Raw genomic sequence first — 26,589 nt, 5'->3', positions numbered from 1 at the left:
CAAATTAAAATTTTCTAATATAGATAAACCTATAGACCAGCCCTAAATTTGATATATAAGAAGCTGCTATTGCAGAACTGAAAGGAATTTGCTCAGCTTGGGGGGGGGAGGGGGGGGAGGGTGGACGAATTTCAAGAGCAGCAATTTTTAGTTCTTCCACATACAGCATTCTGTGTTCACCTCTACTCCAGTGCAAACACTACTAGCCTAGGCCCCAGGCATGTTGCTCCCAAAAGAAAGAAAAGAGCGTCACACAAGTTAGATGGTCCCAGATATTAGAACGTGGGAGTGGGTGGAGATAAAACTCTCTTTTGTATTTTGTTTAGTCTTTGAGTCCGGTTCTGATCTCAGCTATGCTGGTAGAAATGTGGAGTAACTCCAATGAAGTCAAAGTTACACTGGTAAATCCAGCATAAATGAGACTGATATCTGACCCTTTCCATATATTGTTGATTTAAGAGAGATATACACAGAATTAGGATCAGAAAAATTTCCAATCAGTATAGTAGATGGTATTTTTGTGAAAAGAAAAGGAGTACTAGTGGCACCTTAGAGACTAACCAATTTATTTGAGCATAATTGCATCCGATGAAGGGAGCTGTAGCTCACGAAAGCTTATGCTCAAATAAATTGGTTAGTCTCTAAGGTGCCACTAGTACTCCTTTTCTTTTTGCGAATACAGACTAACAAGGCTGCTACTCTGAAACCTGGTATTTTTGTGATCAACCTTAACATTTTCCATTTCATTTTAAAATGAAAAAGTTTTAAAGTTCCAGTAAAATAAAAATGTTAGCCTTATACGATGGTGAAACAAAATCAACAGAAAACAGGCACGTGAAACCAGATCACAAAAGATGCTTCCCACCCTCACCCCCACACCATCCAAATAAAGCTACAGGAAAACTGATAACTTGCCATGCAATTGGACAGTAAGACCACAGCCCTAATGCAATAAAATACCAACACTGTCACATGCAAGAAGACCTTATTCTAGCCCTGTGTGCAAAAAGGCAAGGGAAAGCTGAGGGACTGCTGCTATTTTCCCCAAGCTAGAAAAACAAGAGATCTCATTTCCTTTTAACTCCCCATGGAAATGCTTTGAAATCAAGGCTAAAAAACTATGAAATACAAAAGAAGATGATGGTATTTTTGCTATATTTGGATAACTTCCTATTAAAGTTAGCAAACAAAAAGTAACAAATGTAAATGTTATTTGCATCTTATTTTTTTATTTAAAAAAGTCAATGAAAGTGACAGGATGTACCAATAATATTTAAATAATTCCTTAGTCAGACACACACACACACTATATACATACGTATGCATTAAACATAAGATAAAAAATAAATACCGAGTGTACTGCAGGCACTGAAAGACACAGGGACATGCATACAGATGTGCAAACACAAAGCTATGTACTCGATACACACCGTGTTGTAGAACTCGGCTATCGTGGGCACGATAGTGTAGTTATCTTCGCACCAGTCTACCTCGGAGCTGCCGGCTCGCAGCTGATCCCACAAGTAGAGGGTGCTCATGACTGGGGTGGATCTGCCTTAGAGCCGCTTCTGCTTTTTCCGCTGCGGCTGTGTTGGGGCTCTCTGTGCTGTTGCTCCCCTGGACTAATCAGCAAGACCCAGACAACATTGAGGTAGCACCCGCAGCAGCTTCCTCCTGTTTTCCTTTGCTCCAACCGGATATGGAGCTCCACAAGCAGCACCTCTCAGCCTGTTGGACTCATCCTCCCTCCTCCCAGTGGGTTTTTTAGCTTAATGCACGCTTCCCTGCTGATCAGCCTGCCCGCCCTCAGCCCCAGAGCGCCTGCGCCTTCGGCCTCAGCCAAGCTGCTGCCCTGTATTTACCACGCACGACACAGAGAGTCGGATCCTCCTCCAATTGAAGTCCGCGCAAGCTCCTGTTGATTGACTTCTGTCGTTCAGGACCGGGCTGGAGGAGCACAGAAGAGACGAGGGTGTACGGAATAATTCTGCACCGGTCCCCAGCGGAGCCACCAGGTGGGACTTAATAAATCTTAATTTCTGTCCCTGGGATTCCAGGCTGTCCCCACTCCGAAACCCACACAGATGGGGGCGGAAACATTTAAGACACAAAGTGAACAAACAGGGAAATAAAGGATAATGCAGACCTTTTTTTAACGCAACATCCGCTGCATCTGGGCACCAGCACAAGTAAAACAGACTGATTTTGAAACACTTAAATTAATGAACTGCAGTAATCTTTCCTAGAACAGCTTCTGGATTGAGCTCCCCCTCCTTCCCCCCCGTTCTCGTGAAAATCCATAGTCTGGCAGTTTTGCAGACTAACGCTCTCTGTTTACACACAGAAAAAGAGAAAGGAGCAGAGACAGCTTTCCCACACTGCCCAACCCGTGTCCTGTTTCAAAGGGATAACCTCTAAGGGTATGTCTACATTCCAATGTAAACCTGGGCTCAGATTCAGGCTCAAGCCCAACCTCTCCCCCCTGCAGTCTATACACAAATCTATCTGATTCAGACCAGTAAGCCTTCTGAACCCAGACCCTAGGACCCTGCAAGGTGGGTGCTTCTGAGCCTGAGTCACACTTAGGGTGACCAGATGTCCAAATTTTATAGGGACAGTCCCGATTTTTGGGTCTTTTTCTTATATGGGCTCCTATTACCCCCCACCCCATCCTGATTTTTCACATTTGCTGTCTGGTCACCCTAGTCACACTGGGGCTTGGGTCCACAATGCATCATTTTGCACCATGAACAGAGCTTGGGACCAGATCCCCCAGTCTCACATCCTGAGAGGCTGCAAACACTATCCCACAATGCCACGGGCCAGCTTTCTTATCCTTTCTATCCCAAGATTAGCCAATTGACTCCCAGGAAACAGAAGCATCCCCCTGGTGTATGTACAGCTGCTTGGCATTTAACGTTTCCATTTTATTCTGACTGCTGAGTTGCTAACAGCGGGAACTGTCTCCTAAGTTAGCTATGGCCACCAGCAAGAAGTCTGTTGCCAAGCACACTGCTACCTGGTCACAGGACCATGGTCAAATTCTGGTAAATCTGTGGTGTGAGGAGAAGAAGACATTCGGTTTCAATAAGAATACCAGAAATGACCATGCGTACTAAGAAATACCAGACAGATCAGTGCAGGGAGTGGATTAAGTGGTTCAAGAGCAACTACCAAGAAAGCCAGGGATGAGGACTGCACCTCTGGGAACTCCCTATCATCCTGTCTCTTTTAGGAGAAGTTTGATCAGATGCATTGAGCAATGAGCTCCACAACGGTTCACAATAACCTGGTCAGCAATGGCAACCTTCTGACCTCTGAATCTTGTACACCACTAGAAGGGAGCCAGCAGCTGCCAGATCAGTCTAGTGAAGTGACTCTGGTGCTCACACCAGTCCCCAAGGAGACTTTGCTGCCAGAGCAGCTGCAGCATGTCCACACTCAGAGGAGCTGTTCAATGACCCCCTGGAGGAGCAGCCCGCTGTGGAAGTAGAAGCGGAAGAGGCAAAAATAACTCCAGTGCCTGGTAAATATTTTGGCTCCATGTTTGTTGTTAATACACAAATGGGAGAGATTTGTGATTTATGAGCTAACACAATTTTTATTACAAACCATGGGTAGGAGTGTGTATCCACTAATGGCGGAATGCACGCCTTAGCATTTTGGCATCTGCTCCCTCTATTCACATGGCATTAAAATGGAGACTGAAAAGTGCAAACAACAGTTAAGCAGTTAACATTAAATTTTTACTAGATACTTGTATGTTCTTACAAAGATATGCTGGAGTGTTAAAAGTAAGAACCTTATATTGCCTTTCCTTTTTGTATGCTGTGCAGTACAAATTGGCCACGCCACAACATAACAGGCTACCTGTAATCTGTATGGGAAGGAGGCAGAAGTGTAGTTCATGGGTGATTAAATCCATGTCTAATACGGCTGGAAGGTTGGATGTAGTCCAGAAAAGTTTTGAGGGAGAGGAGGTGGCTGTGCAGTTCTTTGAGAGTCCATATTATTGTGTGTGTTGACATGTAGTCCATGAGCAGATGTAGTCACAATAGACTGTTGTCATAAATATAAAGGGAAGGGTAAACCCCTTTGAAATCTCTCCTGGCCAGGGGAAAGCTCCTCTCACCTGTAAAGGGTTAAGAAGCTAAGGGTAACCTCGCTGGCACCTGACCAAAATGACCAATGAGGAGACAAGATACTTTCAAAAGCTGGGAGGAGGGTCTGTGTCTGTCTGTAGTCCTCTTGGCCGGAGATAGACCAGGAATGGAGTCTTAGAACTTTAGTAAGTAATCTAGCTAGGTATGTGTTAGATTATGATTTCTTTAAATGGCTGAGAAAAGAATTGTGCTGAATAGAATAACTATTTCTGTCTGTGTATCTTTTTTGTAACTTAAGGTTTTGCCTAGAGGGCTTCTCTATGTTTTTGAATCTAATTACCCTGTAAGATATCTACCATCCTGATTTTACAGGGGGGATTTCTTTATTTCTATTTACTTCTATTTTTTATTAAAAGTCTTCTTGTAAAACACTGAATGCTTTTTCATTGTTCTCAGATCCAAGGGTTTGGGTCTGTGGTCACCTATGCAAATTGGTGAGGCTTTTTATCCAACATTTCCCAGGAAAGGGGGGGTGCAAGTGTTGGGAGGATTGTTCATTGTTCTTAAGATCCAAGGGTCTGGATCTGTAGTCACCTAAGCAAATTGGTGAGGCTTTTTACCAAACCTTGTCCAGGAAGTGGGGTGCAAGGTTTTGGGAAGTATTTTGGGGGGAAGGACGCGTCCAAACAGCTCTTCCCCAGTAACCAGTATTAGTTTGGTGGTGGTAGCGGCCAGTCCAAGGATAACGGGTGTAATATTTTGTACCTTGGGGAAGTTTTGACCTAAGCTGGTAAAGATAAGCTTAGGAGGTTTTTCATGCAGGTCCCCACATCTGTACCCTAGAGTTCAGAGTGGGGGAGGAACCTTGACATGGTGGCATAGTGGTGGGATTAACCTGAAATGATTTTGAGATCCAGTTGAGATTTTTTGAACTAGAAATACAGATTTTAAAAAGGAATTTTTAGGAAGTCCAGAAAGCAGCTTTGAAACTGAAAGCAGCTTGGTTTCTCTCTGCTTTGTGGCCAAGCAGAGACAAAAGGGGATTATCTTGTGAATTGCAGGTTTTCTTTGCCTGGAGGCAGGGTACTTAACTCCTGCAGGGAAATTCACAGTCTTCCAACCCAGAGGTTTTTTTTTTTCTTTTCTTCCTAAAAGTAAATAGGGGGTGTGTGTTCTACCCATTTGCTTTTTCTTTGGGCGGTTAAGCAGGTTTCCAAGTAGTTGGAGGTTTTTTGCTTTAATTTGGGCCCAGAGCAGAGACAAGGGAATTGTCTTTTTCTGTAGGCTGACAATCACTATCAGAGAATAGGTATTCTATTCCAGCACAGCAAAATTTTACAGCCAAGTTTTGTTTGTTTATTTCTAAACCTCGGGTGTAAAGTTAGTTAAAAACAGAGAGGTTAGAATGACCAAATCCTCAGCTCGACTACAGCTGGAATTAGCCAAATTTCAGGCTGAGGAAAAACAAAGGGAACATGAAAGACAGATAGAACTCATGCGGCTGGAGAAGGAGGTACAGGAGGCTGCCCACAAGAGGGAAATGGAGGCAAGGAAGCATGTGGAGGAGGAGAAGGAAAAAGAGAGGAAGCATGTGGAGGAGGTGGAGAGGATAAAGGCCCAGCAGAATATACCAACAAACCCTAGCAATCCTTCTCCAGGTACCACTTCCCATCGCAGAAAGTTCCCCACCTACAAGGCAGGTGATGATACTGAGGCCTTCTTAGAAAACTTCGAAAGGGCCTGCCTTGGGTACAACATCTCTACTGACCAATACATGGTAGAGCTGAGGCCGCAGCTCAGTGGACCCTTAGCTGAGGTGGCAGCTGAAATGCCTAAAGAACACATGAACAAGTATGAACTGTTTAAATCCAAGGCGAGAGTCAGAATGGGGATAACACCCGAGCAGTCTCGTCGGAGGTTCAGAGCCCTAAGGTGGAAACCAGACATGTCATTTACCCGACATGCCTACCACATCGTGAAACATTGGGATGCCTGGATATCAGGAGCAAGTGTTGAATCTCCAGTAAATTTGCCCTTCCTAATGCAAATGGAACAATTCTTAGAGGGTGTTCCTGAGGAAATAGAAAGATACATCCTAGATGGGAAACCCAAAACTGTAATCGAGGCAGGAGAGATTGGAGCCAGATGGGTGGAGGTGGCCGAGAAGAAGAAAACTGGTCGCAGTTGGAGCGGAGACCAGAAGGGACCACCCCAGACCACACCCTATTACCGGGGGCCACCCAAAGCCCCACCTACCTCCCAAAGAACCCTCCAGACCCCTTATCGTCCCGCCACCCCGTTCTCCAGCAACCCTCCTCGCCCCAGTGACCCGTCAGCTGGACGATGTTTTAAATGTAACGAGCTGGGGCATGTAAAGGCCAACTGCCCCAAGAACCCCAACAGATTACAGTTCATTGCACCGGAATCACACCAGAGGTCCACAGGCCCAGATACCTCCCAGATACCCTTGGAGTGGAGGGAAACTGTGAGTGTGGGTGGGAAGAAGGTCACCGCGTGGAGGGACACCGGAGCACAAGTGTCAGCTATCCATGCTTCCTTAGTGGACCCCAATTTAATCAACCCAGAGATCCAAGTGACGATTCAACCCTTCAAGTCCAACTCTTTCAATTTGCCTACAGCCAAGTTGCCTGTCCAGTACAAGGGCTGGTCAGGAATGTGGACTTTTGCAGTCTATGATGATTATCCCATCCCCATGCTGTTGGGGGAAGACTTGGCCAATCATGTGAAGCAGGCCAAGAGGGTGGGAATGGTCACCCGCAGCCAGGCTAAACAAGCCGTGAGGCCTAGCTCTGTTCCGGAAACTTCTATCAGGACCCAGTCAGAGGTGATGGACCCGGACCCCAGGCCAATGTCTGCAACAGCAGTAGTGGATCCAGTCCCAGAGACCCAGACGGAACCAGTCCCAGAACCGGAACCAGCCGAACAACCAACACCAGACCCCGTGCCAGCACTGAATCCAGTACTTGCAACCTCAACACCAGAGGGCCCCACTGAACCTGAACTGGCAGCAGCCGATAACCCTACCCAAGAGGCTCAGCCGGAGCCTGAATCCCAACATAGTGCACCAGCGGAGAGCGGTTCACAGTCAACAGAAACAGCTCCATCCCCTATATCGCTTCCAGAGGGACCAAGCCTATGTCCCCAATCCAATGAGGGACTGATGTCTCCAGCATCAAGGGAACAGTTCCAGACCGAACAGGAAGCAGATGAAAGCCTCCAGAGAGCTTGGACGGCGGTACGGAGCAACCCACCGCCTCTCAGCTCTTCTAAGCGATCCAGGTTTGTTGTAGAAAGAGGACTTTTATACAAGGAAACTCTTTCGGGTGGACACCAGGAAGACTGGCATCCTCAGAGACAGTTGGTAGTTCCAACTAAATACCGGGCCAAGCTCTTGAGCTTAGCCCATGATCACCCTAGTGGCCATGCTGGGGTGAACAGGACCAAAGACCGTTTGGGGGGGTCATTCCACTGGGAGGGAATGGGCAAGGATGTTTCTACCTATGTCCAGTCTTGTGAGGTGTGCCAAAGAGTGGGAAAACCCCAAGACCAGGTCAAAGCCCCTCTCCAGCCACTCCCCATCATTGAAGTTCCATTTCAGCGAGTAGCTGTGGATATTCTGGGTCCTTTTCCGAAAAAGACATCCAGAGGAAAGCAGTACATACTGACTTTCATGGATTTTGCCACCCGATGGCTGGAAGCAGTAGCTCTAAGCAACACCAGGGCTAAAAGTGTGTGCCAGGCACTAGCAGACATTTTTGCCAGGGTAGGTTGGCCCTCTGACATCCTCACAGATGCAGGGACTAATTTCCTGGCAGGAACTATGAAAAACCTTTGGGAAGCTCATGGGGTAAATCACTTGGTTGCCACTCCTTACCACCATCAAACAAATGGCATGGTGGAGAAGTTTAATGGAACTTTGGGGGCCATGATACGTAAATTTGTAAATGAGCACTCCAATGATTGGGACCTAGTGTTGCAGCAGTTGCTCTTTGCCTACAGAGCTGTACCACATCCCAGTTTAGGGTTTTCCCCATTTGAACTTGTATATGGCCGTGAGGTTAAGGGGCCATTGCAGTTGGTGAAGCAGCAATGGGAGGGATTTACACCTTCTCCAGGAACTAATATTCTGGACTTTGTAACCAACCTACAAAACACCCTCCGAACCTCTTTAGCCCTTGCTAAAGAAAACTTACAGGATGCTCAAAAAGAGCAAAAAGCCTGGTATGATAAACATGCCAGAGAGCGTTCCTTCAAAGTAGGGGACCAGGTCATGGTCTTAAAGGCGCTCCAGGCCCATAAAATGGAAGCATCGTGGGAAGGGCCATTCATGGTCCAGGAGCGCCTGGGAGCTGTTAATTATCTCATAGCATTCCCCACCTCCAACCGAAAGCCTAAGGTGTACCATATTAATTCTCTAAAGCCCTTTTATTCCAGAGAATTAAAGGTTTGTCAGTTTACAGCCCAGGGAGGAGACAATGCTGAGTGGCCCGAAGGTGTCTACTACGAAGGTAAATGTGCTGGTGGTGTGGAAGAGGTGAACCTCTCCATGACCCTTGGGCGTATGCAGCGACAGCAGATCCAGGAGCTGTGCACTAGCTACGCGCCAACATTCTCAGCCACCCCAGGACTGACTGAATGGGCATACCACTCCATTGACACAGGTAATGCTCACCCAATTAGGGTCCAACCTTACCGGGTGTCTCCTCAAGCTAAAACTGCTATAGAACGGGAGATCCAGGATATGTTACAGATGGGTGTAATCCGCCCCTCTGAAAGTGCATGGGCATCTCCAGTGGTTCTAGTTCCCAAACCAGATGGGGAAATATGTTTTTGCGTGGACTACCATAAGCTAAATGCTGTAACTCGCCCAGACAACTATCCAATGCCACGCACAGATGAACTATTAGAGAAACTGGGACGGGCCCAGTTCATCTCTACCTTGGACTTAACCAAGGGGTACTGGCAGGTACCGCTAGCTGAATCTGCCAAGGAAAGGTCAGCCTTCATCACGCATCTCGGGCTGTATGAATTTAATGTACTCCCTTTCGGGCTGCGAAATGCACCCGCCACTTTCCAAAGACTTGTAGATGGTCTCCTAGCGGGATTAGGAGAATATGCAGTCGCCTACCTTGATGATGTGGCCATATTTTCGGATTCCTGGGCAGACCACCTGGAACATCTACACAAAGTCCTTGAGCGCATAAGGGAGGCAGGACTAACTGTTAAGGCTAAGAAGTGTCAAATAGGCCTAAACAGAGTGACTTACCTTGGACACCAGGTGGGTCAAGGAACTATCAGCCCCCTACAGGCCAAAGTGGATGCTATCCAAAAGTGGCCTGTCCCAAAGTCAAAGAAACAGGTTCAATCCTTCTTAGGCTTGGCTGGTTATTACAGACGATTTGTACCGCACTACAGCCAAATCGCTGCCCCACTGACAGACCTAACCAAAAAGAAACAGCCAAATGCTGTTCAGTGGACCGGAAAGTGTCAGAAGGCCTTTAACAAGCTTAAAGCGACACTCATGTCTGACCCTGTACTAAGGGCCCCAGACTTTGACAAACCGTTCCTAGTAACCACAGATGCGTCCGAGCGTGGTGTGGGAGCAGTTTTAATGCAGAAAGGACCTGATCAAGAATTCCACCCTGTAGTGTTTCTCAGCAAAAAACTGTCTGAGAGGGAAAGCAACTGGTCAGTCACTGAAAAAGAATGTTATGCCATTGTCTACGCTCTGGAAAAGCTACGCCCATATGTTTGGGGACGGCGTTTCCACCTGCAAACCGACCATGCTGCATTGAAGTGGCTTCACACCGTCAAGGAAACTAACAGAAAACTTCTTCGGTGGAGTTTAGCTCTCCAAGATTTTGATTTCGACATCCAACACATCTCAGGAGCTTCTAACAAAGTGGCTGATGCACTCTCCCGTGAAAGTTTCCCAGAATCAACTGGTTAAAATCGTCCTTGAGATGTGGAAAATATTGTTAGTCTTTATGTACTTGGTAGTATATTTAGAGATGCATGTGTCTTATTAACTGTTTTTCCTAGAGCTCCAGGAAGAAATCCCAGCCAGTGTTTCACCCTAGCTGAGATTTGGGGGGCGTGTCATAAATATAAAGGGAAGGGTAAACCCCTTCGAAATCCCTCCTGGCCAGGGGAAAGCTCCTCTCACCTGTAAAGGGTTAAGAAGCTAAGGGTAACCTCGCTGGCACCTGACCAAAATGACCAATGAGGAGACAAGATACTTTCAAAAGCTGGGAGGAGGGAGAGAAACAAAGGGTCTGTGTCTGTCTGTATGCTGGTTTCTGCCAGGGATAGACCAGGAATGGAGCCTTAGAACTTTTAGTAAGTAATCTAGCTAGGTATGTGTTAGATTATGATTTCTTTAAATGGCTGAGAAAAGAATTGTGTTGAATAGAATAACTATTTCTGTCTGTGTATCTTTTTTGTAACTTAAGGTTTTGCCTAGAGGAGTTCTCTATGTTTTTGAATCTAATTACCCTGTAAGATATCTACCATCCTGATTTTACAGGGGGGATTTCTTTATTTCTATTTACTTCTATTTTTTATTAAAAGTCTTCTTGTAAAACACTGAATGCTTTTTCATTGTTCTCAGATCCAAGGGTTTGGGTCTGTGGTCACCTATGCAAATTGGTGAGGCTTTTTATCTAACATTTCCCAGGAAAGGGGGGGTGCAAGTGTTGGGAGGATTGTTCATTGTTCTTAAGATCCAAGGGTCTGGATCTGTAGTCACCTAAGCAAATTGGTGAGGCTTTTTACCAAACCTTGTCCAGGAAGTGGGGTGCAAGGTTTTGGGAAGTATTTTGGGGGGAAGGACGCGTCCAAACAGCTCTTCCCCAGTAACCAGTATTAGTTTGGTGGTGGTAGCGGCCAGTCCAAGGATAACGGGTGTAATATTTTGTACCTTGGGGAAGTTTTGACCTAAGCTGGTAAAGATAAGCTTAGGAGGTTTTTCATGCAGGTCCCCACATCTGTACCCTAGAGTTCAGAGTGGGGGAGGAACCTTGACAACTGTATCAGAAGCCGTAGGGATGCAGTAATCCATGTGGATGCTAACACAGCATCCTGTTCATTCCCCCATGAATCTTGGGTGCTGATAGCTACAAACTTTACCTGTAGGAGGAACTCCAGATAGGTAGTCACATTTTGGGGAAAGGCATATTTTCTAGACCCTCCTCTATAGGGCACCAGCCCACTCCACTTGTTAACGTGTTGCTCGCTCACCGTAAGCTTGAAAACCTCTGTGGAATACATGGCTGGCTTGCCACTGGTAGCATGGAATAGAATGGCCCTTTGCCATTCAGGGAACTCCAGGATTCTTATGTCCTCCAGAATATGGAATGCCTGAAAGGACTGAGAAACCTTAGCTAGTAAACCGTGACACACACACCCCCGCCCCCAGGGTATCATGGTCTGCACTTTACAAATGCTACACTTTTAAAATTTCACCTTACCGTTGTGTGTACATTCTTTGCACTCTGCTTAACTCAGTTATGTCCATGGAGTTTCTGGGAATCAAATCGCTTCTCTAAGAATATAATGAAGCTGGGTTTTACAAAGCATCAATTTTTGGCCTTGAGATTCCACAGGCACTTTTCTCTGAGGATACAGTGAACCTTTTTTGAAGTACTGCTCCAATAATGTGCTGTTTGATGGTGGCTTTCACTCCCTTCCACCTGTGCAGGCCCTTCCACCTCTGCAGCTTAACCACGCTCCAACCGAAGCCTGAGATTTCTAACAGTCAAAGAGAAAGCATTTCTGCGATGAACTTAAGGTGGACATCCTGGACAGGGCCAACAAGCGGGTACAGTACCAAAGGGAAAAGAATTCATGGCAAGTTGAAAGGCACAGACAGGCTACAGAGTGCAAGGAGAGAATTGAAGCAGGTCAGTTGAGAGTTGCAGCACAGTTTCGGGAGCAGGAACATTGCTTGAGGGAGGAAGACAGAGCATGGCGGAAAGACCTGTTTGAGAGGCTCTAAGGGCTAATGGCCACAAGAGTTCAGGCTTCTGCTCCACCTGTACCACATCCTGAGCCCTCTCCATGGTACCATGTCATGCAGACTAGGAACACATTGGACAATACAAAAGTTGGGTGGCCCATGCAACCAAGACTGAACACTAGTAGCTGGACAGGTCAAATACACCCCCAGCAGTCCTCCACCCCCAGGCATAGTCACCAAGTTTACACTAAATGTGCTAGAAAGGGAGGCCCAGGGACATGCAAAAGTAGGGAATTTATTTGTTTGCACTGGCTTCACTGTTGAAAGTTTGTGTTATGCACTTTATTTTATTATGGATTTTGGTGTTGGTTTATTACTGGTGTTTTGGTGTTCTAATGGCAGCTGGCCTGGCTGACAATGCTTTAATATTGTTTGGTAGGTTTTTTTGTAATAGACATGTTCACAAATAAAGGCTTTTATTTTATTATAAAATTTATTGCCATCATTCCATCACATCATATAATATGTATTTCAAAGAATGAAGACATGATAAGGCACAACTAGGAAGTTTTATCCAAATACAAGTTCTTCATACATCAATTCAGATCAGTCCATAATGAAAATCCACATTTCAAGTCACACAAACCACTGTCTCCACCCCACTGGATAAGCAGTTATCTCATCCACAATTAACCATTTGTGACAATCACACACACTCCATTTGTAGCATTACTTCATTTATTATAAAAATTACTGTACAAATACACCCATAAAACGTACCATCCTCTACTGGTCCAGGCAAGTCCATAACACAAGTGCTCAAAGTATCCATGATTTCTGTTGCCCATGTGTATCCTGCTCCAGCTGTGATAAGTGTACCTTCTGGCTGAGTGTACCGGTTCAGCAATCCATTACTGTCATACATCCATTCAGTGCCCAATGGCTCATCCTTTGGATTCACAAAGATTGTGAAGCACACAGGAAGCTACAATAATGCAGACTGCACTGATTACACTGGTGTACAAACAGTTCTGTAAACAGCACCAGTGGAATTTCAATCCACCAAATGCTCACTCATTCTACACCTACTAAGGGTGTAATTAAACCTTCTTTTACAGGGCCTCTGTGAGGAGGATACAGTTTCATAAGCCGAAGCAAGGTGGTTTCCTCTAGAACAACAGTGGGGACAGTTACTCCATTTGACAATATCATGTGGTCAGAACAGTGTCCATGAAGTTAGACTCCCAATCAGCGGAAAACCCTGGCATCATGCACTTTTTCAGTGCAGGCCATGTTGGCATCCATATATCAGACTCTGTAGTTCACAAGGGCCTGCATTACGATGTAGTACCCTCTGCGATTTATGTGCTCCTTGAGGAAGGCAAACTATGGGCATGAGTCCCATTGATGGCCCTGGCACAATCTGGATACCTCATTCTCTCAAAAGCAGCATTTACTTCAGCGATATTGTTTATATCCACCAACTTGGGGTAAGTCACACGCCTGACTGCGTCAGAAACTTCCACCATGACTTGTACCCATGCTTGACTTTTCAACACCAAACTAGTTAGCAACAGACATGTAGCAGTCTCGGGTAGCCAGCTTCCAGATGGTTATAGCAAACTACTTCTAGACTGACATGGCTGCCCCCCGTCTGTGTCGTTATGCTGGAGGGTTGGGGCAAGCTGCTCACAAAACTCCACAAATGTAGCTTTCTTCATGTGAAAATTCTGGAGCCACTGCTGGTCATCCCAGAGTGATGAAGTGATCCACCAGTCTGTGCTTGTGGTCCTGCTCCAAAAGTGCCGGTCTATGGAAGGGGCATCAGCGGTTATACTGAGAGTTGTGAACAGCATCAGCCAGTTCAAGTCTTCTATATCTGTATCATCCTCCTCCTCTGACAGGTGCCTGAGGTAGGTCAGAAAATACTGCTAAAATGTCCACCAGCATCTCATGGATACTCTGCCAGTTTCCTGAAACAGGAGTGTAAGCCCAAGCAAGACAAGGTCTTCAAATAGTGACTCCTTCATGTTGCTGGCTCCAGTTACCAGGAGTGTGCAGACTCAAAAGATGGCTCAGCAGGATGTGTTGGTAGGCTGCAATGACATCTTGTAAAGAGCCAGGGGATGGACAGTCAACTTTACTAAAGTGTACCACAAACAAAGGGCTAGGGCAGCTACAGATGGGGAGGGTGCTAGGAAGCATGGGATAGGCTTGTTTGACTTGGGTCTGCATAGTGTCGTGCTGACACGTGAATATGGGTGTAAAACTTAAGTCCAGAAATTCTAAATCCAGGGTTAATATTCAGCGTGGACGCTCAAGCCTCAGTTTACAAACACTGAGCCTGAGGGCTCAAGTCCCACAGACCCCTGGGCTTACCTTGCAGTGTAGACATACCCAAAGGGCCAGAGGGCAGTCCATGCTCCATGGCTCATTCAGTCTTTGGTGTCTCTGTTGAGCGTGCAAGCAATTAGTGCTGATTATGGTAGTGGTTTTGTGATGTGTACACTTGTATGCTAGGAGCTGAACAGAACCCATAAAAATCTTTCCCCATGGACCATTGAAAATTCATCAGATGCTTATAAGTTTTGGTTACTAGTGTCCTGGGCTAGACTGAAATCAGTGCTCTAGAGTGAAAGATTCCATGTCCCATTATTTTTATGAAATATTCTACAATATATTTGCTAGCACGTTAAGAAATAATGTAAATTAGAACACTTGTCAAAATAAATGAACAAAACACATTGTCATGAGGCACCTTGGATGCCTTTTTTTACTGTATTTACTGGATATTTTGCAAAATTTATGAGTTTATCATAGGTGTCTCCATCATTAGTGTGAATTAGCAATGTTCTACACTAGGGGCCAGATTCTTTGCTCTGGGTGAACCATGCTTATTGCAAGACTGGAGGACGAGGAACCAAAGAGGGCAATGGAAACTTTAAGCATTTCTTTTTCTGTTTCCATAGCTGATTCCAGAAAAGGAGACAATTTACATCTTCCTTCCTTCCTACCTTTATTTGGCTCATGCCACTATTTTGTATTCAAAATATTTGTTCACAAAACACTTCGAAAGAAAATAACTGGATCATTACTTCTGCCCTTTTCCAATATGTTGGGTGATCTCAGAGAAGAAAGCCTATCTTTTGCATATCTGCTAACATGTGAAAGCTATAAATATGAATATTGGAGGGAAAATCAGTTGGGGCACACCTGTATTGAAATATCAAACACTCAGATATTTGAAGGTAGAGAACAAAACAAATATTGCTAAATAACTGGAACTGTCCCTCCTGAATAGGGGTAGTTGTGTGCTTTTAGGTCACTGTGACTGTTGGATATCTAGCACTAGGACATTTCATTTACAGATTGAACTGCTGTATTCCTATTGTTCCATTAGCACTGAAACTAACTCATATGAAGTATCCTTAAGAGGAATCTTTCAGGACACAGGAAAAATCAATGTGTAAACAAACAAATGAGCAATGAAAATGTTAACAGTAAATATTGTTACAAGTAGTGTACCATAAGCGAAGTGCCCACTGTAAGTACATCATATGGTAAGTTCTCTTTAAGCTGCGCAGCAGGCTATCAAGGGCTGCCCAGGCAGGGAGAGGTGCCTCTTCCTCGGCCCCAGCCTCGGAGCTGCCGCAGCTGGGAGAGAGAAGCCTCTCCCCTGGCTTCTATGGAGAGAGAGGGCTGGAGGGAGTCCTCGCTCCCTGCCGCAGCCCCAGGGCAGCCTACACCTCAAACCCCTCCTCCCCAGCCTCACCCCAGAGCCCTCCCCCTCCCCCCACTGCACTCCAACCTTCTGCTCCAGCCCTTAGCCCCCTCCTGCACCCTGAACCCCTCACCCCCAGCTGGAGCACTCAACCCCCACACCCCAACCCTCTGCCCCAGCCCTGAACCCCCTCCCGCACACCAAACCCCTCATCCCCAGCCCCACTCCAGAGCCCACATTCCCAGCCAGAGCCCTCACCCCCCTGCATCCCAACCCTCTGCCCCAGCACTGAGCCCCCTCCCACACACCAAACCCCTCAGCCCCACTCTTGCCACACATCACCTCCACATTGGTGCACATAAAATTCATTCCGCACATGGATGTAAAAAATTAGAGGGAACACATATACTGGTCTTAAATCAACATAATCCTGTTTTTACCTTCATTTTGTATCTGTTTCCCTGCTGACACCAACACTTAGCCACGGCCTGTCTTTCTTAAATCTTTCTGAAACTCTCACTCATCAGACTGCACCACACAGCTCTCAATCTCTCCAGTCCCAGCTGTCAGGCATCCTCTCCACCCATTCCAGGCTCACAGGCTGCTGCTCTACTATTTCTGGATCCACCATCTGGTTTTTGGCAGCTGCAACAGACTGCATTTCCTAGCCCCGTTATGGCTGATCTCTTGGACTCCTACATCTAGTCTTTCAGACCCCAACAGAACCACATTCCCTAGCATCCAGATGTGACGGTTCATAAAGTTAACAGACAGAAAATTGAACAGGGACAGCCACTCGTTCAAGCCAACAGTATGATAACCATTCAGTTTGAAGTTAGGTGAACATTTTAACCCCTTCCATGTTTTCATTTATTCCTAATAATGGGCAATACTCTCCCCTCTGCCTCCACAAAAGGAAGATATCCAACCTGTTGGAAACCAGCCTGTGTTGTACAGTTGGGGAACAGTGGGTTCCCAGCACCTTTCCCTGGCACACTGAGGAAACTCCTCCGCTGCCTGCAGGTTATTGAGAGCAAATCAGAAGAAGGTGGCGTCAGAAATAATCTGTTCTCTACAACACATCCCCTTCAGACCCGGTGGATAGTTGAGCATGAACACGCGTGGACTCCCAGGGGCACTGGTCACCGGCGGCCAGGGGGAGAGCCCGGGCCCTTTGCCGTGACTTTTGAATTCCGACCTACGTTTGGTGACTGGGGCTCTGAAATAAGGACCCGTCTCGGGCCCAACGTTTATTACACACAGAGGCTCTGTGGATCTCGGGAGAGACACTGGATAACGGGGCGACCCGGGCAGAGGGAGGGGCAAGGAGCAGGACATGTCCCAGTAGAACAAAGAAGCGGGAAATTCCACAAACCGCATCTCACGGAGTTTCCTGACCCTGGCCGAGAGGAAAGCACGACCCATTGTTGAAGCGTTTGGCACCGGTGAGACACACACCTGGGCTGGCGTTACCACTCACCGAGACACCTGTGGGGCCGCCTGGCGGGAACCAGGCCTGCCTGCCGTGGGGAGCTGGCGAGGGGGCTGTAGCCTCTCACCGTAAGCGAAGCACCCCCTGCACCGGCTCCGAGTTAACGCTGCTTTGGGAGGGGGTGACGCCATTTATCTGTTGCCATGGCAACAACCAGCTCCCTCCGGGGGCAATGACGGTACCTGCTAACCATAGAGCACGCAGCGTACACCACCACAGGGGACAGAGCGGCCACGAGCATCCCTCCCCTCCCCTTCCCTTCCGGTGCGGGAAACACGCCCGCCGCGGAAATCACTTTTGCGATTGGCTAATCTCGGTCACGTGGCACTTGTGTCCGGCATCTCTTCAGGATCGCGCTCCCTATCTCGCGAGACTCCGCCGTGTGTCGCTCGGCTCTCTCGCGAGATCTCAGCGCGCCTATGTGTGTCGGGGTGAGCGGAAGTAGGGCCTCTTTTGCCGTGGCGGAGCCGAGGGGAGCGGCTCGGCGAGGATGAAGGTGAGGCGAGCGGCCGGGCAGGCGCCTCCATCTCGGCTGGCGATGGCCCCGGCGCTTGGGAGCGGGACTGCCTGCGGGAGGCGATGCCGCCGGGGCTGGGGAGTGCGGCCGCGGGGCGGATGGGGACGGATTGCCCGCAGCGTGGGGGCGGGCAGGGAACATGGCGGCGCTCCCGCCCCGCCCCCCCGCCAGTATCCCTATGCGCGCCGAGCTCCCCCCGAACCGGCGGGGCGAAGCACATCCCCTGGGGCCGTTTGAAGGGCGCTCCCTGGGGCAGCCCCCCGGTGCGGGTCGTCGGGCTGGTCCCGTCCGTACTGCGCCTCAGCGGCCTCCCCCACAAGGGCGAGGTGACCGGGGGGCCGCTCTGCGGGGCCTCTGTAGCCTCAGCTCGGGGTCGCTTCGGGCGTTTGGCAGTGCACGAGGCCTTGTCGAGCGTGCCTTGAGTGCCGGGGAGGGGGGTGTCATAGAATCATAGACTGTCAGGGTTGGAAGGGACCTCAGGAGGTCATCGAGTCCGACGCCCTGCTCAAAGCAGGGCCAATCCCCAATTTTTGCCCCAGATTCCTAAATGGTCCCCTCAAGGATTGAACTCACAACTGTGGGTTTAGCAGGCCAATGCTCAAACCACTGAGCTATCCCTGACCCCAGAGCCTGCTGCCTTGGTTCTGCCCCGAGGAGCTTGCAGCATTTGAGCACATAGCTTTCAGGACATTAAGGTTTAACTCTGAAGCAGTTTGCTAACCAGTTAAAGGAGTGGACTGACTGAGGAACAGAAGTCAGTAAGTCTCTGAAGATTGAGGAGTGGGTGTGATTTTAACTATGTTTTAAACTAAGAATATTGAAACAAGCCACAAGGAATGTTGCAGTATCAATGGAAATAGTAAGTTGGTTTTCGGGGGGCGGGAAGTAATATGAGCCTCATGGGATGAGAGTTTAGCTCTAGAAAATATGTGGGTTTATTTTGTTCCTAGCTCAACATCTCTTTCCCAGCCACTGGCTGCCAGAAGCTCATTGAGGTGGATGATGAGCGCAAATTGCGTACCTTCTATGAGAAGCGGATGGCCACAGAAGTTGCTGCTGATTCTCTTGGTGAAGAATGGAAGGTAAGAATTGGGCTAATCTACTGAAAACTTATTTTTGGCATATTAGAGGCAAAGTGAGGCATAAGAAATAAAACTGAGTAAATATTCAGTGTCTCACACTACTTGCATAGAGAGCATGGGGTAGGTAGAACCTCGTGTAATGATGCCTTGAAAACAAGTGTCTTAAAGTTATATTTAGTTTGAGTGACAATTTTTGTTTTTTGTAGTGAAGTTGTGTTTAGAGTATCTGTTTCACCGCTCTCTTCAGTGGCCTATTTGCTGTTCTTGGTCTTGCTCTCTTATAGCTTGGCTGTTAGAATGGAGGAATGAGGAAAACAGGCATTGCTAAGGAACATAATTAATGCTCTTTGCAGACCTGAAGTGTCTTGCTGTGCAATGAAACTGTAAAACATTAAGAAAAATGCTTTCCATTAAAAGTAAACCACTAAATCAGTATTTGGAGGATAGAATTTATACCCTAAATTGAGCTGTAGGAAAGGGCACTCTTCTAATTTAAGAATGGTATCATTAAATTTGATTGCACATACTCAGTTGCCCCCCTCCCCCAAAAAAAAGTGTGGGCAGCAATTCACTGTTAACACTGTCTACGCAACTTAAAGGACACACATTTCTAAAACTAAGGTTTTAGGTTTAATATCAAAGCTTTCATCTGCTTGCTAAAGATGGTGTTTTTAGAACAGTTTTTCCTGGTTTAAAGACAGGGACAGATGTGAAACATCAGGGCTCTGTGCCTAGCTCTGCCACAGGCTGACCAACCTTGTGTAAGTCATTTAATCTCTTTACCTCAGTTCCCCATCTGTAAAACTGATAATTTTTCTGCCTTTGGCTTATCTTGTCCCATTAGAGTGTAAGCTCTCTAGGACTGAGGGTCTCCCACTATGTATATGAAGCCTAGCACAATGAGGTATTAATCACCCTTGGCCTCCAAGATGCTGCTGTAACACAAATGGCTAACAGGGAAAAGATTATGGAGAAAGTAAATGTCAAGCCCACAAAGTAACTAGAAAAATGAACCACATTTTCTGTAATTGCTTTAAGTAATGGTAATCAACCTGGGGTCTGACTGTCTAAGTGGTCCATGAAAGGCTATCATTACCATAGAACAGTGGTTTTCAATGTGTGGTTAGTCCATGGACCCCAGGGAGTCTGAAGACTGAGATTTCCAGAGGGGGGTCCACCCCTTCATTTGGAATTTAAGGGTCTGCAACTGAAAAGTTGAAAACCACTACTTTAAGTTATAGCAGTCTTAGGTGGTATAAAGTTTCAGAATACTGACTTAATTGCTTGAGCCAGCTGTGTCAAATCTATATTTTCCTGGCATAGACATACTAAAGTGTCATTCTGTAAACCGAGCATTGTGTTAAACTGTACCATGAAAATTGAACAAAAGTGTTTGGGATTTCAGACCATATTGTTTAGACCTCTGATTAACAAGTGTCAAACTGTGAAATCCGCCAGGAAATGAGGGGTCCACAGAGATAAGGACAGAGCTTTGTCACAATACCTACAGACATGAGTCAGTCTTGAGATTCAGATTCATAGCAGAGATGGTGAGCTTTGCAGATGCAAAGAGTTTTTTCAGAAATAGTTCATAGATTATACTCCAATGTTTATAATCAGCGTGGTCCAGTCAGAACTGGGATCTCAGTCCTTATGGCTTAGGCTTCCCCTGCATAAAACCTCAAGCAGATCTGAGATGACAGGATCAGGGCCCAAGGGTCTTTTATACAGTTTTCTAGCAGCCACTTGACCATACAGTCCTGGGTGAACAATAGACTTTTGATGTAACCTTCTGTTTCCTAAACCTCACTGGTAATTATATGTATCAACATAAACTACTTAATGGATAAATTACCTTATCACAAACTTTAAAGAGACACATAGACAATGACATTATTTCACCCAAGATTAATCTAAATGTTAATATTCCCTTTTGATCTCTGAATTAATAGCTATAGTGATAGGGGCCTGGGGCATGTGACTTATAAGGAGAGGCTGAGGGAACAGGGCTTATTTAGTCTGCAGAAGAGAGGAGTGGGGGGTGGAATTTGATAGCCGCTTTCAACTACCTGAAGTGGGGGGGTCCAAAGAGGGTGGAGCTAGGCTGTTCTCAGTGGTGGCAGATGGCAGAACAAGGAGCAATGGTCTAAAGTTGTAGTGGGGGAGGTCTAGGTTGGATAATAGGAAACACTATTTCACTAGGAGGGTGGTGAAGCACTGGAATGGGTTACCTATAGAGGTTGTGGAATCGCCTTAGAGGTTTCTAAGGCCTGGCTCGACAAAGCCCTGGCTGGGATGATTTAGTTGGGGTTGGTCCTGCTTTGAGTGGGGGTTGGACTAGATGACCTCCTGAGGTCTCTTCCAACCCTGATATTCTATGATTCTAAATGTACTTTCAAGCTGCACTAAACAAAATTCAACTTAGTATGACTTTGGCTAAAATTTGCATGTAAACTAGACTTGTGCTCTCTATTGATATGGGGCTAAAATGATGCTAGGGTATTTTTAAAGCTTCCCCACACACACACACATTTGTTCTACAAATCCTACTAAATTGATGGGACCCATTGCTGTTTTGCCTATGGTTAGTGTTACTGTCGTTCAACAGTCTTAGCTGCAGTGTACTCAGAATACCTATTCCATAGCTCCTAAAGGCGATGCACTAGAAGAGACTTTGAAAGGCCACTAATTCAATGTGAGAGACCAGCAAGACTCTTTGAATAGTTTCTGCGGACATGTTTGTGTCCAGCACTGGCACTGAAACTGTACAGTACTTTGAATTAGATTTGTTGAAAGCAAGTCTGTGCGGCATGCTGCATGTAAATTGTCTGGAACACTTGTGGATGGAGGCTGTTTTACAAGGAGGCATAGGTACAAAGAACACAACCATGGAATTTATAAAAGACGGGTGTGCTGACTTTTCTTGTTTGATGGAAACAAATCCTTTTAAGGACAATTAAAGGAATATGATGTGCTGAGATGTCGTCATCTTAACAGGGATATGTTGTCCGCATCAGTGGTGGCAATGATAAACAAGGCTTCCCCATGAAACAAGGTGTTCTGACCCATGGACGTGTCCGCCTGCTACTCAGTAAGGGCCACTCCTGCTATCGCCCTAGAAGAACTGGAGAAAGAAAACGCAAATCTGTCCGGGGTTGCATTGTTGATGCCAACTTAAGCGTCCTGAATTTGGTCATCGTAAAGAAAGGTGAGAATCTATCTTGAAAGAGCTTGAAACACTGGTGGACTCCTAAGAATTCTACTCGTCAGATCTGAAAATTATTTTTATACCTAAGATCACACAGCAAATTAGACTCTTGTCATTTTGTATTTGATGTGAAAGAAAGTAAGCTGTACTGTACATGGCTTAATATATAGGTGGAAGGGGTCCATTTAACCAACACAGTAGTTCAATATGCATTTGGTGATTAACAGATGGTCCATTTCTAAACTGAAATGTTTTTATTGCTACCAAGGATGATAGGATGAAGTAATCTTGTGAAACTTTATCACAATAATTGATAGCAAAGCTTGGGGGTCGACTTGAGACAAAGGCTAGTAGGCTCAAATGTTGCCCTATCTTTAATATCAATGTGAACTTTTTTAAATATGTAACTGTCAGGCTCAAACAAATGTGTGTTGGAATTTTGGCAAGTACACACAGTCTTAGGCTTTGTCTGCACTGGCACGTTTAACTTTTGTTGCTCAGGGGTGTGAACACATACCCCTGAGTGACAAGTTTTAATGATGAGAAAAGCATTGGTGTGGACAGTGCTTTGTCAGCAAGAGCCATGCTCCCCAGGGATAAGCTACCACCCCTTGCTGGAGGTGGTTTTATTTTTGTGCTGGGAGAGCTCTCTCCTGGCAAGAAAGAATGGCTACACAGCTCACCTTACAACAGTGTAGGTGCAGTAGCACAGCTGCGCCATTGTAAGATGCAGTGTAGACATAGCCTTAGTTCCAAGCAGCCCCAGCATTAAAATCTAGAAGGATAACTAATCTGACAACTTTCCCAAAGGTGAGAAGGATATTCCTGGACTGACAGATACCACTGTGCCTCGTCGACTTGGTCCCAAGAGGGCTAGCAGAATCCGCAAGCTGTTTAACCTCTCCAAAGAAGATGATGTGCGTCAGTATGTGGTGAGGAAACCCCTGAACAAGGAAGGTGAGACAGATTCTGCAACTTTGTGGGTTTGTTACTTACAACAGGCAGCCACACTTCTGCAGTGATTAGAAACCCTACTTTAAAAATCACACTATCTGAAAACATTCTACCAGCTAGATCTTGAGCTCACTGTCCATAAAAGCACTGACAAGAATCAGTAATTAGTATTGATAAGTTTTAGCTAGAGCACCCTTTCTTAGTCCCCACAAAGTCACTGGGGAGGTCACTGTTAAAGACCTGGTGGACTCTCTAGATGCATCTGTTGGTACCACTGGTTCACAATGTAATTTTTCAATCAATGAATTGAGGCTGAGGCTGAATCTGACATTTTAATCTTACTGTGGTTGGAAGTCCTCCCACAGAACATTTTTTAAACCCAAATAGATTCTTTGGCAATTTAAGTGCTGCAAAGTCAGACCCCCCTCAAATTTAGACTTTCCAATTGCTTCAGTAGCATCTTGGGCCACAAAACTAGCTTTGCTTAGAAGCAGTGCTGCTTAAGTGATGTGCTCTTTGTAATGAGAATGTATTTGTCACCTTGAATACTTCTCCCCAGAGCTTTTGCCTTTTGCATCCTGCTACTTTTGCACCATATTGAAGGTGACCTGAGAAAATAGTTCAATGTTTCATTGAACAAGTCAAAGAGACAGTCAACCTAAAGATCATTTATCTGAAATTAGCTATTCACACAACACCTGCAGTTACGATAACCAGAATTGTTGGTTTACTTTGTATTTTACAGCACTTTGTAATCTATTTCAGTGGCACACAAGACTTTTTAAATGGAAGATGTGGCTATTCATGAAAATTGGCAGGTCTTGAGTTTGATATACTTAAAACAGCTTGATTTCTTTTTAATTGACTAAACTTTAGGCCTCTCTAGATCTATATACAACAGATCAGACTGTCATGCTAAAAGAGTAGCTTGATTAAGATATACACTAGTTAGGGGAGGGCTTTCAAAAGCAACAAGGGATTTTGAACATAATCCTAATTGACTTTTGGGTGATTTGTGCTCAATCATTTAAATGTTTGAGACTTCCCCTCTAGTTAAATGGGAGGGAAGAATAGCTGTACTGTTCAGATGCTTTGTGTTTTGAAAAATCTGCTGCAAACAAATGCAACAACTATTGAAAGCATCAAAACTACTATTGACATATTAAAACGAATCAAAGACCTGAGTTTGCAAAATAAGACAGGAAAACACATTGCAGAGGAACTTGGTTCTTTGTTTGTACTATTGAACACTTCTGTTTGATTTCCATAAACACTAAATATAAGCTTTTCTACAAGTAAATTCATTTCCTTCCTAGGCAAGAAACCCAGGACCAAGGCTCCTAAGATCCAGCGATTGGTGACTCCCCGAGTTCTGCAACATAAGCGCAGACGTATTGCTCTAAAGAAGCAACGAACTCAGAAGAACAAGGAGGAAGCAGCAGAATATGCTAAGCTTTTGGCCAAGAGAATGAAGGTATGTTTACTCCTTTTGAAGACAGCTATGGAGGTAGCTCTCTAGCACCACAGCAGTCAGTCTGTTACAGGACAAAATCTGACTCCTACACTGACTAGTAAAGACTTCTGTGCTGCGCCTTTCAGGAGTTCACAAGCAGATAGCAGCCTGGCTAGCTCTAATGATAGACTGGCTATTCAGCACAACTTGTTACAGTGCTCAAGCTTTCTTTAACCATTTTAGGAGTAATGAGACCTCTTGTCCACATTACATGCATAAGCTGCATGTAAATGCTGTTCTAGTTAAACCATTTTCTAATGTAGTTTGACAGTTTGGATTGGATGTTCTGGTACAACAGTTTTTTAGCAATCACATTGTAGGCTGGGGACCCTATGTAAAATACTGGCCCTTGAACATAATTTTGTCTTAACTAGCAATGTTAAACTGACTTAACTGGAACAGTGTTTTAAACTCACTTCCCGAACTCTTAAGGCCCAGTACAGGTAGGGTTGGAGAGTTGAAATCAAGTACCCCACCTGTGAAGGGTAAGGATTATTGATTGAATTCCTTAGCTCCAAAGTTGACTAACTGGGATAATATACATTGAAAATACAGATCTTAGAAAATATATTGTTCAAGTAAATCACCATGGTAGTGTGGGTGTAAATTGCTGTGCTGAATAGTAGAAATAATGGAGCTGTTTCCATATAGCTGCCAAGAAAGTGGCATCTAGAATTCGGATGTGGGAGGGGAAAATACTGGAGTACTGAACAAGAGTTTGAAGGTTTAAAAGGGGTTCTTGCTTTCCAGTTGGACACAGATTGTGCTTTAGATGTCATGAGCAAGAGTGTGTGTTTCTTCATCTTTACAGAAATACATCTTATTCAATTATAACAGTATTGTGCATTACTCACTGGGTGCTGCTTTTCTTTTTAAAGGAGGCCAAGGAAAAACGCCAGGAGCAGATAGCCAAGAGAAGACGACTGTCTTCATTGAGGGCCTCTACATCTAAATCTGAGTCAAGCCAAAAGTAAAAGATGTAAATGATTAAGAAAATAAATCTTTTATGGTGAAATTGAATTTTTCAGTGTGTTTAGTAAAAATGTTTGTAGTGATGCTCTGCTCTTAGACTTACTCTATTTTGCCACTGTTAAATAGGGAAAGTAACGTAACTCCCATCAAAAAGGTAGTTCTTTCAGAGAAGGTTCTTCATGCAGTCACATCTAGGGTAGTTAAATTAGTAATACCAATCTTTGTAAGTATTAGATTGAATAAACTCACTTTCTAGTCAATACTGCTAGCATTATTTCCTCTTTACCTTGAATGGGTTTTTACATAATTTTTCCCAAAATCTGATGTAGAAGCTTTCTATAACAATTTGCATTACAGGCTTATTTCTCTCTATCCATGGTCTCTTCTCCTACTTAGCAAAAAGGCAAAATAAACATGCACACAAGCATCTTCTCAAAGGACAGATTTAGGCCAGATGGTTTGACCTGTTTAACATAGGCAGTAGAGGAGTGGTTTTCAACCTGTGAGCCACTTGCTGCCCAGTCAGAGCACAGCTATGGACCCTGTGATATTCTCAGGGCCATAACTAGGGAGGGGCACCTGCCCTAGGTAGTCAGCAGGAGGGTGCAAAAATGGAGTGGTTCAGGATCAGGCCTAGAAACATTGGCAGGAGGCCAGGGTGCTTAGTGCTGTGCCCACCCACCCCCCAAGCAGGTCCAGTGACCCTGGCTGGAGCAGGCTGCACTGAGGTAGGAGGAGGGGGGTGGGGATGCAGGGAGGGTGGTATAGCTAGTGCATGGGGGACGCTAGATGGGGAGGCTGGGGGCAGTTCCTATTTGAATGTCCAACAAATAGTTCAATGCAGGGAGGGGGCAGTAGAGCTCCTGAAGGGGAACATATCTGGAACCACTGCCAGTTAAATTTAATTTTTTCCTCCCTCTAAATGTTTGGATAAAGCCTTTAACTTATACAGTATTGACTTGTTCACATATTGACCTGTTCACAATTTCACATGTGAGTTTATCAGAATGTTCACTCAGTCAAATGCACCAACACTGAAATTCCAAAAA

The 26,589-nt window shown here is 45.5% G+C and overlaps 2 protein-coding genes across 4 annotated transcripts in view; one reads left to right on the top strand and one right to left on the bottom strand.

Annotated features, from left to right (window-relative positions):
• The window catches only part of ACER2 (alkaline ceramidase 2), a 46,984-nt gene extending 29,438 nt beyond the window's left edge, over positions 1 to 17,546 (bottom strand). For 2 of the 3 annotated variants that reach the window (XM_073345482.1, XM_073345483.1), the window contains exon 1: positions 1,431 to 1,899. In XM_073345482.1, coding sequence (XP_073201583.1) covers positions 1,431 to 1,538 — 108 coding nt within the window. In that variant the 5' untranslated portion in view covers positions 1,539 to 1,899. Of the gene's footprint in view, positions 1 to 1,430; positions 1,900 to 17,282 lie in introns of those variants that run through there. The other variant, XM_073345484.1, reaches the window with a different exon arrangement.
• A 136-nt stretch (positions 17,547 to 17,682) lies between these two features.
• RPS6 (ribosomal protein S6) lies at positions 17,683 to 25,583 on the top strand. The gene is made up of 6 exons (XM_073345480.1): positions 17,683 to 17,790; positions 18,762 to 18,893; positions 21,891 to 22,101; positions 22,912 to 23,058; positions 24,372 to 24,529; positions 25,447 to 25,583. Exons 1-6 carry the CDS (start codon positions 17,785 to 17,787, stop codon positions 25,540 to 25,542), a joined length of 750 nt encoding a protein of 249 aa, XP_073201581.1. The 5' UTR covers positions 17,683 to 17,784; the 3' UTR covers positions 25,543 to 25,583.
• Positions 25,584 to 26,589: the final 1,006 nt, after the last annotated feature.

This window comes from Lepidochelys kempii, chromosome 5, assembly GCF_965140285.1.
Source record: "Lepidochelys kempii isolate rLepKem1 chromosome 5, rLepKem1.hap1, whole genome shotgun sequence".
Lineage (NCBI taxonomy): Eukaryota > Metazoa > Chordata > Testudines > Cheloniidae > Lepidochelys > Lepidochelys kempii.
This window is presented reverse-complemented; position numbering and strand designations above follow the sequence as displayed.

Bases quoted from the DNA above. Each gene is read 5' to 3' on its own strand.
- RPS6 (XM_073345480.1), top strand. The intron at 18,894-21,890 runs GTAAGAATTGGG...TCATCTTAACAG, and splicing joins CTCTTGGTGAAGAATGGAAG to GGATATGTTGTCCGCATCAG. The intron at 22,102-22,911 runs GTGAGAATCTAT...ACTTTCCCAAAG, and splicing joins TTTGGTCATCGTAAAGAAAG to GTGAGAAGGATATTCCTGGA.